The sequence below is a fragment of the Girardinichthys multiradiatus genome, chromosome 2 (genome assembly GCF_021462225.1).
Source record: "Girardinichthys multiradiatus isolate DD_20200921_A chromosome 2, DD_fGirMul_XY1, whole genome shotgun sequence".
Lineage (NCBI taxonomy): Eukaryota > Metazoa > Chordata > Actinopteri > Cyprinodontiformes > Goodeidae > Girardinichthys > Girardinichthys multiradiatus.
The window spans coordinates 43595104-43609850 of NC_061795.1; the positions used below are offsets into that span (position 1 = coordinate 43595104).

Genomic DNA, 14747 nt, shown 5'->3' on the forward strand with positions numbered 1-14747 from the left:
AGGGCCCAAGGACAAAAAATGTCAAGTTTCCTTTAAGGTGCCGTAAAATTATATATACATTTTTGGACTTATACTGAATCTTTTAAAACTGCTTCAACCTGTTCACATACCTTCACTGTTTGTTTTATTCAAACAAACATAGAAAACTTGATTTTTGTAGCTGTTTGCAGCTGAAAACATTTGGGAATCTGCATGGATACATTTTCCCTATGGTTTCAAATAACTCAGTACACACAGATAGCTACATTTATCTCAAATTCATCTTCCCTTGTTACTCAGAATCTGCAAAGATTGAATATCAATATGATCTGAACATGCAACTGATGAAGATGCTGTGTATGATGCTGCATGAGATAAAGGTGTGAGATCACAGTGCTGTTTTAAAATGAGAATGCTGAGAAAGTGTGAGAATAACGATGAGGATGCTGGAACTTGTTTTGTTTTTTTTATAACCATGTTCTGTCCGGCTGAGTAGAGCTCTGAATTGTTGTCTGAGTGCCAAGAAAAAGCCCAACAGATTCATTTTCACAAGTGGAACATTACAGCTAACGCTTTAAAGCTCTGCTTGACATGCTTAAAAGAAACTTTATTAGAAACTGCTTTGGGATTGTTTCAGTTGTTACACACACTGAGACAGAAATGAAAAGGAAGAAAATAAGAAGTATGAAAGAGAGAAAGGTGGGGCAAAAAGGAAAGGGGGAGAGGAGAAAAGAATGGAGGAAAGAAAGAAGGACGAAGAGATCACAACACCCTGATTGTTTCTACACCTGCAGAAACATTCATATCAACAGCTTTTTTACCAAAAAGTGCTCGGTACTTATCAATGCAAGATGTATTTAGTGGTAAATGCGGCTCAATACAGAACAGAGGATGCCGATACTGTGTGAGAATATGATGAGGACTCTGATACCTGATCATGATGAAGATGCTGATACTGTGTGAAAGTAATGATGTGTGAGAATGAGGATGATGCCATATGGGAATGATGCTGCTGTGGTATGATGAAGCAGATAGAAGAGGCAAGGCGCTCGTCAGCGTGTACAAATAAAAGCAGACATTTATTGTGTCAGATCTACTGTACATGTGTCATCTTACAGCAGCACAGTGACTCGTACAAAAGGATAACTGGAATGTTTGTTCAGTAATACTGACGTGTACCATATAAGGAAAGCAGTCTGTTACATCATCATCATCATCAGAGGTATTACATCTGCCATAGTACCAGTCCACCTCCACAGGTGAACAGCTCCTGTCTGAATGGAGTCCATGCACGGCTCCGTGCCGGCAACAGAAAGTCACGCGGCACTCTTGGTGGGAAGCTCCGTACTGTTGTGTCTCGTCTTGCGAGACGTGCCGTCATCTCGCGGCCGTGCTTTCTGCAAGCTGGACATGGCGGCGGTGCGCTCGATATCAATGAGAGCATACATCTCGGTGCGCCGGGTTGGTGTTGTCGGTGGCAGCGGGGAGGTGGGGGTGCGAGGCGTGTGGGGGTTGCTGCCATCCGAGGTGCCTTTGTTTCCACTGCTGCTGTCCATCTCCACCTCAATGTAGTTCAGAGTTTTGGGTGGCTCCATGTGGCCAGGCAGCGGCGGCCGGCGGAAATCGAAGTTAAAAATGGTGGGTATGTCAGTGCGTCGGCGGGCCGTGTCGGGCCGGTGCGCACTGAGTGGTGCTGTCACGTTCTCTGTGTTAACATAGTTGTGCGAGGGCTCGAGGACAGCAGACAGCGGGTGGGAGTAGGAGTGCTGCAGCAGGCTGTGGGTGGTTTGGTGGTTGTACCCGTTGAGTGACGGTGTCTTAAGACCTCCATCGGAGCTCTCCTCCTCCTCTGCGCTTGGCTTCCTGGCCTCCCAAACCGGTGGCAGCACTGGCAAGTTTTCATAGTCCAGCAGAGCAGTGCGCCGCTGGGCTGAGTTGTTAACATTCTGCAAGTCGGGTGTCAGGGGGGGCGGGCGGTGGCGGCGGGGAGCCGTGGATGCGTTGGCGGAGGAGGAGCCGTTGGAGTGCGGGGTAGGCGGCTCACCAGGGGCAGGGGTTGGGATAGGGCCGTTAGTCTCTCGGAGCTCAGTGGCCTCCTGCAGCTCCTGTTGTCTCTTCTTTTCCATTTGCTGCTTCTGAACAGGAGTGGGTCCAAGCACGAAGCGCACCCCCTGAAGCTCCAACAACACCTGGGGCTCCGGCTGGGGGGCAGGGGGCACAGGCTCCACACAGACCCTGGGAGGAGGAGGGGGGGTGGGAGGACACTGAGAATGTGGGGAGGTGGGGCTCTCCAGGGGTGTGATGACAGTGAGCGGGCTGGGCTGTTCCTCCATGAGTCCAGTGGTATTCACATAGGTGTGCACCTGCAACACAGATATAAGCAGCATCAGCACATGCCTTAGCTGAACACCAGGTAAATATGAGCTGCACGTCTCGCAAATGACAGGTAAACTTCAGGTGTATCTCAAGTAAATGTCAGGTGAGGTGATGTCAACTTGACGATCAAGCGAAGGTCATGTGAAAATCATAGTAAAGTCAGGTTGGTTGACTGTCAAGTTGAACGTCAGGTGAATGAGAAGAGAGGTCAGGTCATGAGGTCAGTATCAATAATCTTACCGCCTCGTCGGCTACAAGCAGTGGGTGCGTGGACTCCTCTCCCACAGACGGCAACCGGGTGCTAGCCACAGATGGGTGACGGGTGGATGGGTGAGACGGTGTCTCGCCCACTGATGGTAGTCGACTCACCCCGTTGGGCACTGTAGGTACTGAGTAACCCAGAGCTACGGCCAAAAGACAGACACACACCTAATCAGCAACATGTGACCTCTGACACGCAAGAGAGGTTAAAAAACATTCTGATTAACATCCTGATGTGAAGAAGTCTTTAGAGCTCATTATGGGAGAGGAACCACTTCTCATATAAATGTGTCATACTACAGTTGATGTATGTCTGCACCTGCAGGAGTGAGCGCCCCCTGCTGGTTGGGATCCAGCACTGCCTCTTCCACCACACTAATGCTGTGACTGTGCATGACCTCCTGCAGCATGTTGAAGATCTCTTCAGCTCGAGAACATTTGAAGGCAAATATACCTACAAGCACAGAAAGAATAAAGGCGATTAGACACTGATTCCACCACCACGGGTGGAGGAACAGAAATTATGACACATACACAGGTTTGAGTTAAATTGGAAGAGACAAGCCTGGGAGCAAAAAGAGTAGGAGTTTTGTGATAACTGGTTGATGACTGGAGCTCATAGGGACATGTAACATATAATTCATATAGTAATCATTCCCCCCCCATGCTCCTTGAGACTGGACAGAACTTGTTAGGCTCCGTAGAAAGAAGTTGGGAACTCCAAGGAAACTGATCCTGTTTATTATCCTATTGTCACTCTAACAAACAGCACTGCCATCACTCATGATGCCAGTTTACCTTTTGTTAAAATGAGTTGAAACTCTTAGCCTAAACCTGTGACTGGTCAGACAGGACAACTAAGGATCTGCACGACAAGACGAGTGACAGATGATGTGAATCTGGAGGAGGGAAAAGACAGAAAACACACAGAAGACTGCTGGGGGTACGGCACAAACACAATTATTGATCCATGTGTATTCACAGTACAATCAATACTGATCAGCCGATCACCCCCACTTAGTCTGACACTTACCGACCCCCTCCTAACCCTGAGCAGCCGCAGTCCTGAGAGCAAGCACGGGGGGAGAGACAGTGCAACTTTAAACTCAACCTTTTCCATTTCAGCATTCCAGTCTTTTCCAGTCTTCCCTGTCACCTCATCCCCCAGTTCCAAGATCAAGATGTTAAGGGAGAGGTTAAAAAAAAAAAACATCAGGGAATGTGTGCGGTACATTTTGACTATTGCTGCTTGGAATATGGAAATACCCTTTCCTGGAGAAGTAGTTTTAGAAGTTTAGATTAATCGGTTACAGTGTCAGGCCAGCGGCGGAGGAGCTCAGAGAGTAGAGCGCAGTGTCGTTATGTAATTTGAACAAGGCTTTTGAGAGTATTTATTCAGTCATCGAACAAAATTTGTTGGAATTGAAAAAAAAGTTGCTTGTTGCCTTAAATAATGCAATATAAATGTGACAAATCTTGATAAATTAAAAAGCCTTTAATTATTTAAATTAATTAGTTAGATCACGTCCCACAACAAAAACAATAAATAATGAAGCTTTTCCCAGAGGCTGCTGTCATACGGTGTCCAGAGTTTCCTCTGAATGCTTGAGCTAATCAGCGGAGGTCAGATTTATTTTTTGGCGCATCGTGATGGACGATTCTAGATTAACAAAAGTAAAACTCAGCGTATCTTTAAGTTTATCGATGATCTGGTTTTAAAGAACTGAAAAATGGAACTCTGGAGCACCGGGAGAGTTTATGGTGAACATATGAGGTCGCATTCACTGCATCCTGCACCCTCTGTGTCAAAGTAAAAATCACCGGGTCAGGAGCCACACCATATTTTCTATATATTTTAAAAGCACAACAAATGTGAGGAACTATATTACATGGTTCCATCCGGAGGTGGAAGAAAAACAGCTGATCCAACCTGCTGAGATAAACCGGAAAACCATCGGGCTAGCTATGTCAAAGCTCCCCAAACTCGAACTGTTACAGGAAACGATTTGTGACCACCCTTACCTTGTCCGGTCTGGCAGCGACGGCCGCTCTCGAAGGAGAACAGGTTGGAGTCATAGCCGTAGCGGCGCAGGCACAGGTAAGGCCACCTGACGTCGTCACGGCGATGGGTGTGAAGGACGAGCTCTGATTCGGTCAGCTCCATCACGCCTGAGCCCAGCTCGTTCCCATCGTCATCCACATTTATCACCTGACAGTACGAAAACACAGAGTTTTAGCTATACAGTGAATGCTGGTGCAGAGATGCAGAGTTCTAGCATCCAGAGATTATACAGAAACATTAAATTATTCACTCCAGACTGGTTAGTCACATTAGAGTGAGGTTAAACTTGGAATTGGAAATGTTGGTAAAACTCGGGGTTTGTTTTGAAGTTATGTGAACAGAACCAGCCACAGCTCATTGAGCTGACATCAGGTCAAATTTAAGGACTCAAAGACGTCCTCCTTTCTGAACAGACATTCAGTGTTCGTCTACACGTGTTCTACATGCACTGGTTATTTTCCGACTGGTCCCGACACAGAAGATGGGGTGGGCGTTTCAAGCCAACCTACCCCAATACACATCTGATCCATCTCAGGAAGGAGCTGCTTTAATTACCATTAGATCGAAGGGTGAGAAGACACGTGGAAGAGTCTAAATACTCCAGTTCCTGCCTAAAGTTGCCCCATTGCCCCTTTCCCCCTGGCTCCACTCGGCCAGCTTTGTGACTTTTTTTGTCCTTGCTTCTGAGCAGGTCAGACCAGGGCTGAGTCGGGACTACATGTGACATGAACAGATTGCTGTTCACTGATCGCCATGGGGGGAGGAGAAACAAGAAGGTTTTTGAAGAAGTAGTGCAGGGAAACGTTACCCGGAGCAGGTCAAATCGAAATATAATTTTACCATTTACAAATAATCTTATGCCTGAAGGCTGAAAGAAAAGAAAAAGGACACATCAGCTTTCTGAATTACATGCAGGCAGGTTAAATTAGCTGTTCAGACACATGTGCATTTCCCCCAAAACACACAAAACAATAACACCATGAAGCATGTTTGGTTCGGAAATGTACTGACGGTCAGTATACGAACCAGCGTCTGCTGGAGGAGGAAGCAGGCAGAGAGCAGCTGCCCATAGGAAAGGGGCATATGTTCAACATTAAGGGAACTCAATGCAGATAACTTCCCTGAGCCGTATCTGAAGCACTGAATGTATCTGAGCTCCGACAGATGCACAGGAGAAAATGTACGGGAGAAATAGTCAACACTTTTTGCATGTTTTGTATCAGAGCTGTTTGTGTAATGTGATTGATAAAGCAATATGTGAACCGGGTTCTTGTTTGCACGTTCATGACAGAAATATAATCTGATGATTAATGATGATATTACCTGTATTACTCAGCTTAATTTTCTCCAAAACCAAAAATCCATTTTGCAAAGAGAGGGAAGAACCCTGGTTGCTGATTCAAATCTAAAATATAAACACTGAGACCATGTTTAAATGAAGTTTTTTTTTGTGCAAACAAAAAAGTTTTGTTGCGTTTCTACTGTTCGTGTTTTTCGGAAAACAGCACGATTTGAAAACAGGTTCTAGAGTTTATAGTTTAAAAAATTTCCCGATCTCCGTTGTCATGTAGACGGGAAAAACAGGATCTTCCTGTCTGAAGAAGCCCTGGCTCGTGAGCGATATGACTGCAATCAGTAGAAATTGATGCACATGCGAAAAACATAACGAATGCAACATCAATAAAAATGGCGGATTGCAGAGAACCGTTTCTGCTGATGACTTTTTTGAGTATAAGGACAGTTCTCCAGCAAAGTGCTCATTTTCTACAACGTTTTTAAGCAGGGAGTGTTTGTACACATGTGTATGTTGTTGAGTTTCAAAGAACATGCTGCCTCCTAGTGGCGTGGAAGGGAAATTACACCGTTTTCATGTTTCTACTAGTGTGTGCCCAGAAATCGCAATTAAAACGCTGTCATACAGAACCCCATTTCCAATGAAAAGTAAAACGTAAATAAAAACAGAATATAATGGTTTGCAAATCCTGTTCAACCTACATTCAATACACTACAAAGAGAAGACATTTAATGATCAAACTGATAAACTGAATTGTTTTTTTTTTTGTAACTATTCAGTCATTTTGAATGTAATACTTGCAACATGTTCCAACAATGCTGGGACAGGGTCATGTTTACCACTGTGTTTCATCACCTTTCCTTTTAACAACATTCAATAAGCGTCCAACTGTTGAAGCTTTGTATGTGGAATTCCTTCCCATTCTTTGCTTGATGAACAACTTCACTTTCTCAACAGTCGGGGTCTCTTGTCGTAATTTAGCCTTCATAATGTGCCACACATGTTCACATGTAGACCGTTCTGGACTGCAGGCAGGACAGTCTAGTACCAGAACTCTTTTACTACGAAGCCACATTGTTGTAACACATGCAGCATGCGGCTTGGCATCGTCTTGCTGAAATAAGAAGGACGTCCCTGAAAAAGGTCAGATGTTGTCCCTTTCCTCTTTGGCCCAGAGGACACAACATCCATGGTTTCCAAAAACAAGTTGAAATATGGCACTCATCAGACCACAGCACACTTTTCCACTTTGTGCTAGTCCATCTGAGATGAGCTCGGGCCCAGAGAAGCCGGTACCGTTGTTGATATATGGCTTTGCATGGTAGAGTTTTAACTGTAGCGATGAACTGTGTTAATGGACAATGGTTTTCTGAAGTGTTCCTGAGCCCACAAAGTAATATCCCTAACAGAATGATGTCAGTTTTAATACAGCGCCTCCTGAGGGGTCAAAGGTCACTCATGAGGAGCATTCAATGTTAGTTTTCAGCCTTGCCACTTGCATGTAGAGATTTCTCCAGATCCTGTGTATCTTTTGATGATATTTTGAACTGTAGATGATGAAATCCCTAAATTCCTGGAGTTGTACGTTGAGAAACGTTGTTCTTAAACCGTTGGACTATTTGTTCACACGGTTGTTCACAAAGTGGTGAACCTCACCCCATCCTTGCTTGTGAGCAAATGATCCTTCAGGGGAATGCTCTTTCTAAACCCAATTGTGACACTCACCTGTTTCCAATTAATCTATTCACCTGTAGAATGAGGCCTTTGGTGGACCTGTCCAAGCTTTTTTGGAACGTGTTGCAAGCATCGAATTCAGAATGAGTGAATATTTGAATAAAAACAAAGTTTATCACTTTGAACATTACATATCTTGTCTTAGTAGTAGTACATTCAATTGCTTATAAGTTGAACAGGATTTGCAAATTGCTGTATTCTGTTTTTATTTACATCTTATACAACATCCCACCTTCATTGGAATTGAGGTCGTAGATGTGTTAACATCCCTGAAATAGCTTAAAACAGCCCGACTGAACTATCAGGAACAAACGTTCTGAACTGAAGCTTGGGTAAAGAAGGAATCATCTGATCTCCATGTGGAAGAAGATATCAAACCCACATCATCATCCGCAGATGAAGAAGATCTGATGTCAGGAACAGAAACACTTCAAATGATCCAGACTGAAACAACCACGTTTGAAGGTTTAACAGGTTTAGAAAGCTTCTCTGTTAAAGAGACCGGGTGACTCATCGGCTCTATCCACCTAATAATGAAGAGAGTTGAAATGTGTCTCTCACAGGTAGAACAGGAGAGAACACACCGATGGTTGTGAAATAAGAGCGTGGGACGGTCATTAGTGAGTAAGTAAGGGCGTGGGCGGAGAGGCGGGCAGGTCGAGGCAGGAACTCACCTTGAATTTACTCTGATGATTATCTGGAACTGACTCTTTCTCTGGACAGCTTAAACAGCTACCCATGGCTTCTTCAGAGCACCATCTGATGTCTGAAACAGAGGAAACCTTCAGCAGGGAGCCTGAGCAGCCACAGTAGTGTCCCACAGGCGTTTTTGCAGGTGGACTCACCTAGATCCGGCCACCAGCAGCTCTGCTTCCATCCTCAGAGCTTCAGTGGGTCTGCAGGGAGGAACGGCAGCTCTGTAGGTCAAATTGTGACAAAATTATTTCAGGTTGGTCCTGATGATGGGATATTCCTCACACAGTCTGATTGGGTTTCTTACAATTCAATTCTGTCCATTTTCAGAACCTTTTTTATAAAAAGTCTTGTCAGAGACCAACAAAAAAGTAGCAAGTTCCACATTCAGAAAACAAAAGTTAGAATGCCTGATTTCTGTCTTCTCAACGTCACGACCATCACACACAGGGTATTCCCATCATCTGAACGCACTGACGTTGGCACTGTGAAACTGGTGGCACTGGTTCTATCCCAGTACCAAGTCTAAGCTGGGTTAGAGGAAAAAACTTCTGGGTTATGACAACCAAAAACAATCAAAATGTTCCTTTAAGCTCCTGAGTTAATTTTACTTCTAATCTATGTAATTTCAGAGCAAACCAATAAAAACGGAGTTTCAACATAAATAAAAAGTTGGATTATCTCTGAACGACACGAGCTCACTGTTTTATCTTTCTGCTGTTTATTTCGCCACCATAAAGTAAATGTAGGTCAATACATCAGACAGAGATGTGTCCAAAAACACCATTTTCAGCTAGATCTATAAACTGTGTCCATATTAACACTGTTGGGTCTTTAAATATCAACAGCTAAAGTTTCTGAATGCTGACTGAAGAAGTGAACTGGTCAGCATTAATAAATACTGACCAGAAAACAGCTGCACAGGTTTGTAAAGACATTCACAAATACCAGCTGGTGTTTCTAAATCCTCATTGAAATGCTGTTTTATTTTACTCTGTCGGGTCTCTCAACATTACCAGTTGGTGCGTTTTAAAAAAGGAACTGAAGCTGTATGTTTTTTACCTGTTTATAAAAACCAAGATCAGAGACAAGCAGACCATAATGGTAAAGAATGTTTCTAAATGTTACTGAAACTGGGTGTGTAGCTCCTGTTTTCGGTGCTGGTAAATACCATGGGAAATGGAGTCCAGAACGAGCTTTCAGAATCAACGGGTGTTGTTTAAAGCGGTTTATACTTCAGACTGGTGATACTCAGCCATCTGTTTGCGGAATGAATAAGACCAAAGCACAGATTTGTGGAGATAAACTATGTCCCTGCAGCACGATCCTCTATAGAAACCAACAGAGGGAGCATCAAACTTTTACTGTAAACGATGGTTTTACTGGTGGGATGATGTGACTCCAAAACCATGACTGGCTTTCTGGCCAATGATGGTTTAGATCTGGATCTGCTCTGGTGGAGAAAAGCCCAGAGAGCAGCACACAAAAACTCCCAGTAGAAATCATCTCAATACAAACTAATAGTGAATATATAAAATAAAACATTATGCCTCTAATGTCAAACAAATATTTTAAAAAGTTCTGCAATATTTATCCCCCTATGGTGATGCAGATGCAAAGAGTCTCTGATCTTAGCCAGTTTCACCAATAACCTTACACCTTATTTTATTTCTTACATTGTTTCAATACAATCAGCAACATCCATGGATGGATTTAGGAATGGAGAAATGTGTAAACCCAGTTCACAAAGGGTCAGAACATCAACATTACAACACAGTTCTGAAAACAGACTAATTTTATACATAACTGAGAGAAGACAAAACCTTAATGAAGATGAATTGATTTCTTCGTAACAATGGAGAACCTCTGCTTAAATGATGCCTATCTACCCCGATGTGTTGAAGACTTTCAGAGAATATCGACTGTTTAAGTTCTGCTGCTCAGGTAAACACATTCTCAAACGGAGAAGTTTACAAGAACTCTCAAACGTCTTCACTCACTGATAGTCAAAGATTTTCTTGTTCCTTCATTTTTCACCAGCTATACAATAACTGGCGTCAAAGCAGCCTCCACATCTGAAAAGACTCGTTAGATCGAATATTTGGTGGGCTGTATGGCAGAGCAATATTAGGAATACTTGAAATACCAATACTATTGGTGAATTCACTATGACCGTATTGATTAATAATAACGCCGTAATAATAATGTTGCAAGATGGCGCTGCGGATGGCAGCCTCAGTACTTTGCTCTCTTAGGACTTACTTGTACAGGTCTACAAGTCAGGAAAAGTGAAGCTAACATCTCTGCAGACCCCACACATCCTGGACACAAACTGTTTAGACCTCTACTGTCAGGCTGGCACTACAGAGCGCTAAAACCAGCCGCCACAGAGACAGGTTCTTCCCCCAGGCTGTTTCTCTGATGAACACTTAACAGTCAAAGTGCCCAGATCAATTCCACACATATTTGCACTAATTCAACCACAACTTTATCTTTGTGGAACTGAAGTCCTTGATTGTGCTCACAAACTTGGCTAAAAAAGCTAATTCTGATTCTAACCCACACCTTTCCTCTAAAAAATTACATCAGTTGTGAGCATTAACGCCACAGTCCCTTTAAAGCTCAAGTATGCTGTCATTTTCCATGTGCAATGCATTCAAACTCTTCTGGCAAGTGATACATCTGATCACTTGGATTTAATTTCATGGCCTTCTATGCCCAAATTTAACATAGATTTTAGTGATCGAGATGCTAAAACTCATGGAGTTTAGGGGACATCATATTCAAGGGAAAAAAAGACAAAAGAGGGTTTACTGCTATCACAATATTAAAAAACAATATTGGATGTTTTCTTCATATTTCACAGCCCTAATTTAAATCCACAGTATTCTGGCATCCACTCTACAAAATGCTTAAAAAATAAAGGGGACTGCAGAGATGTGTTATTCATCCCAGATGAGAAAAAAAACGTAGCTTTTTGATGGATTTGAAAATTAAAGCCTACAAATTTTCCAAAATCCTCTGTATTTTAACTTTACTCACACTCTCGCTAAATAACAACTGACTCTACCAGAGACATGTTTTACTTTATAATGAGAATAGTCCACCTTTAAATGTTTAGCTGTAGCAATCAGTATGAAGGGGTTTGCATGTGTTCTGACAGAACAAACTTAGAAAAGGTTGTGTTTGTTCTCACTGATGGCCTACCCTAAATATTCCTGTTCCACTCATATGATTTCATTCATTTAATGGCAGTTCAAAGCTAAAATATATTGACTCACATTAAACAACCCTCTGAGCACATATGTTAGTCAGGAAAGAGTTCTGTGACAATGAGAGGATTGGAAACTGTCCCATGATCAGTTATTACCTCATAATCAATACGACCCTGCGCCCTGAACCCAGCTTTAGTTTCATCTCACAAACCTCAGCAGAAAACCAACACTTAACACAATTTATTAATTAAAGCTAAACTGCTAAAACTCAGTCTGAAACCTTTGTTAATTTGTTCTAACAAAGATTTTTCTGCCGATAGAAAGTTCTCAAAAAGCAGTTTAAATCCTGAGCTCATTTCGAACATTTTCCTACCTCATCTGCATTAGCGCGATTGATAAATGTTTTTCATCGATTTCTGTGTGGAAGCACCAGGAAGGTTTTGGCTGATATGTGAGGGAAAATCCCTGGAAGTTCCTCCATCAAACCTTGCAGCTGCATTGATTAGTAGATGTGTACACACATAATTTAAAGTTAACTAACCTGGTCACATCTAGAGACTGAATCTGACTTATAGTAGGTCTGTCACTAGAAGTGTCTGTGGCTGCAGTTTGTGCTCCAATCACTTGATTTGTTATTATGCTACTGACTGTGCAGCTCCCTCAAAATCACATTTTTATCATCTACTGCAGGTTGCAATTTTTAAGATTTCTCAATAACATGAACACAGCAATAAAATATTTATCTATTTTGTTCATTCCTATTAACAACATGGTCAGGGCTTATTAAGTTTTCGTTCGACAAAACCTTGTTTAGGTCACCTGAAAATGAGTAGATATGTGTTTTATTTGTAGGCAAATACGTAAGGTCTAGAATTTATCAAAAATTTGAAATAATTTAGAAATTATTTTCAGGATTTAACCAGAAAAATGTTTCATTAAAAAAATAATACAACTTCAATGTCTGTTTGTAAAAGGTGAAAATATATTTTTACAGCAACAAATGTGAGCTAAATAAAAAGGACTCCAACAAGTCAATAAATTGACATTGATCTGTCAACATAAATGGCAGAACATTCATCAAACATCCTTTTTTGAACATTTCATGTCAATTTCGACAATAAAAAGTTTTTCAACTAAATTCTTTGCGATTCTCCAAGACAACCTTTAACAGGTTTCAGTGTAAACAGAGAAACATTAATTAAGCTACAACTTCTCCTCCTCTTTAACCTACGCACTTGATCTTGGTGGCATTGAGAATGCTCTTTCACCTGAAGTTGTTTGTTTTGACAAACCAACTCTTTTGAAAAGGTTGTCATCAGACCTACTTACTGGATTATGCAAAAGTATGCATGATTATGTAACATAATCTCAATTAAAATTGAACAATGTTTCTTCATTTGTTATTTAGTTCTGTAAATAACCCCTAAATGTATTTACAATTCTTCACAAACCTGTAAAAAATAATATTAAGTAAACCAAAACGAATCTGATATTTTATTTCTTCAACTAACAAAACACACCCGATTTGATCGTAGATTACCGATTACATGAATAAAGGTAGGATAATGAACTAAAACTGTGCAGCTGATGGGAGTTTCTGGTAGTTGACCTGTTCACTGTGACATCAGACCAACGCCAGTATCATTCATTCATCACCTATAGATCAATCCGTTAATCAATCAATCAATCCGCCAGCAGCTTTCAGTCACTGACAGGTTATCAGTGCGAGTCTAATGATTTTCTTTTTGCTATAATTTGTTCTGTAAGCGCTAGAACACAAACTGTTCAGTGTTAAGTTACCAATTAAAGTGACAATGTTGTTAATTAGGCCCAAACACGGTGCTGGCCGGGTGTGACCAGCACATAAAGCTAGGTTAGTTTGCGGGATTCTGGTCACGCAGATTAAACTTCCCAGAGATGTTTCTGTAATGGCAGCTAGTAGGCAGCAGCTTCTTAGCAATAGCTATTTAACCTGGGGTACTTCAGCCCAAACTCACCGGGTTAAGTCAGCGGTGTGACTTCCAGCCTCCGAACCTTCTGGACCTCCAGCTGGCGGAGAAGGACCTATGTTCTGTCCAAGCCGTTTGAACCTCCAGCAGCTCGATTCTGTCCGTTCAGAGCGTTAGCAGTTAGCAGCTAGCGTTAGCTGCTGGAGCGCCAAAAAACAATCACAACTTCTTTCAAGGGCCGCTAACGCTCGTCTTCACGGAAAATAAACGACCAGAACCGGTCACAATCCATCGCACGTCCTTAGCTGGTCACTGTGAGTTCCGAGGTTCCTTCAAAAATAACTTTTTCTGGCTAAAAAATAAGTTTTGTGAACTCGCTAAATCTTTCCGCCGCTAGCTGTCTGTGGGGCTAAATCACTGCTCAACTTCCGGTTCTGCAGCGGCCTCCGACGCATGCGCAGAAAGTAAAATAAGAGCTGATGATAAAACAGACACAATTACACACAGCAGAGACGCAATGACACAACATACTCACAGTTACACAACATAGACACGATAACACACAACACATTAACAATGACACACGGCAGAATCACAATAGCACACAGCAGTTAGTAAGTTAGTAACGCACTTACAATAGGACGCATTTCATAATAACGCAACATTATCTCAGTAACACAAAATAAACAGTGAGACAAAGCAAACTCACGATATTACACAGCAGAAACATTTTAACACAACAGAGCCACAATAATACAACGACAATAGCACAACAGGGCATAACAACTAACACTGTCACAATAACTTACAGACACAGTAACAAACAAGTGAGGGAGACGTAACACTCGTTCAAAAAGACTAACTCAAAATGTTATCAAACTCTAACACAAACTGACCCAATATTTCATACTTCAGTGTGTTATATTTCTGCTGATTGTACCTTACAGCTCCTGCATGCTGTAGTCTCATTACTGTAGTGCTGCTGTGCAATTCCACTGAGTGTGATTACAGTCTTTCTACAGTGTTTTAGGATTGGTAAAGTGTTTTGTACTGCAATAGTGCTGTAACAGCATTGTTACAGTGTTGTTTCAGTGAGAATTGCAAGGTGTTTTTGTGTGCTTACAATGTTGTGGCATTCCCTACTATATAATTTGTTGTGTTTTTTGTAGTGTTGCTACCATATC

The 14747-nt window shown here is 42.0% G+C and overlaps 1 protein-coding gene across 1 annotated transcript; it reads right to left on the reverse strand.

The window, feature by feature from the left end:
• Positions 1–1034: 1034 nt before the first annotated feature.
• On the reverse strand, positions 1035–14079 carry frs2b (fibroblast growth factor receptor substrate 2b). The gene is made up of 7 exons (XM_047348952.1): positions 13612–14079; positions 8552–8623; positions 8381–8472; positions 4639–4825; positions 2936–3070; positions 2596–2759; positions 1035–2342 (listed from the first exon to the last, which is right to left on the reverse strand). Exons 3-7 carry the CDS (start codon positions 8444–8446, stop codon positions 1296–1298), a joined length of 1599 nt encoding a protein of 532 aa, XP_047204908.1. The 5' UTR covers positions 8447–8472; positions 8552–8623; positions 13612–14079; the 3' UTR covers positions 1035–1295.
• Between the last annotated feature and the right edge of the window lie 668 nt (positions 14080–14747).

Bases quoted from the DNA above. Each gene is read 5' to 3' on its own strand.
- frs2b (XM_047348952.1), bottom strand. From the start codon at position 8,446: ATGGGTAGCTGTTTAAGCTGTCCAGAGAAAGAGTCAGTTCCAGATAAT. The intron at 4,826-8,380 runs GTGAGTTCCTGC...TCGTACTGTCAG, and splicing joins ATCATCAGAGTAAATTCAAG to GTGATAAATGTGGATGACGA. The intron at 2,343-2,595 runs GTAAGATTATTG...TCTGTGTTGCAG, and splicing joins TGCTTGTAGCCGACGAGGCG to GTGCACACCTATGTGAATAC.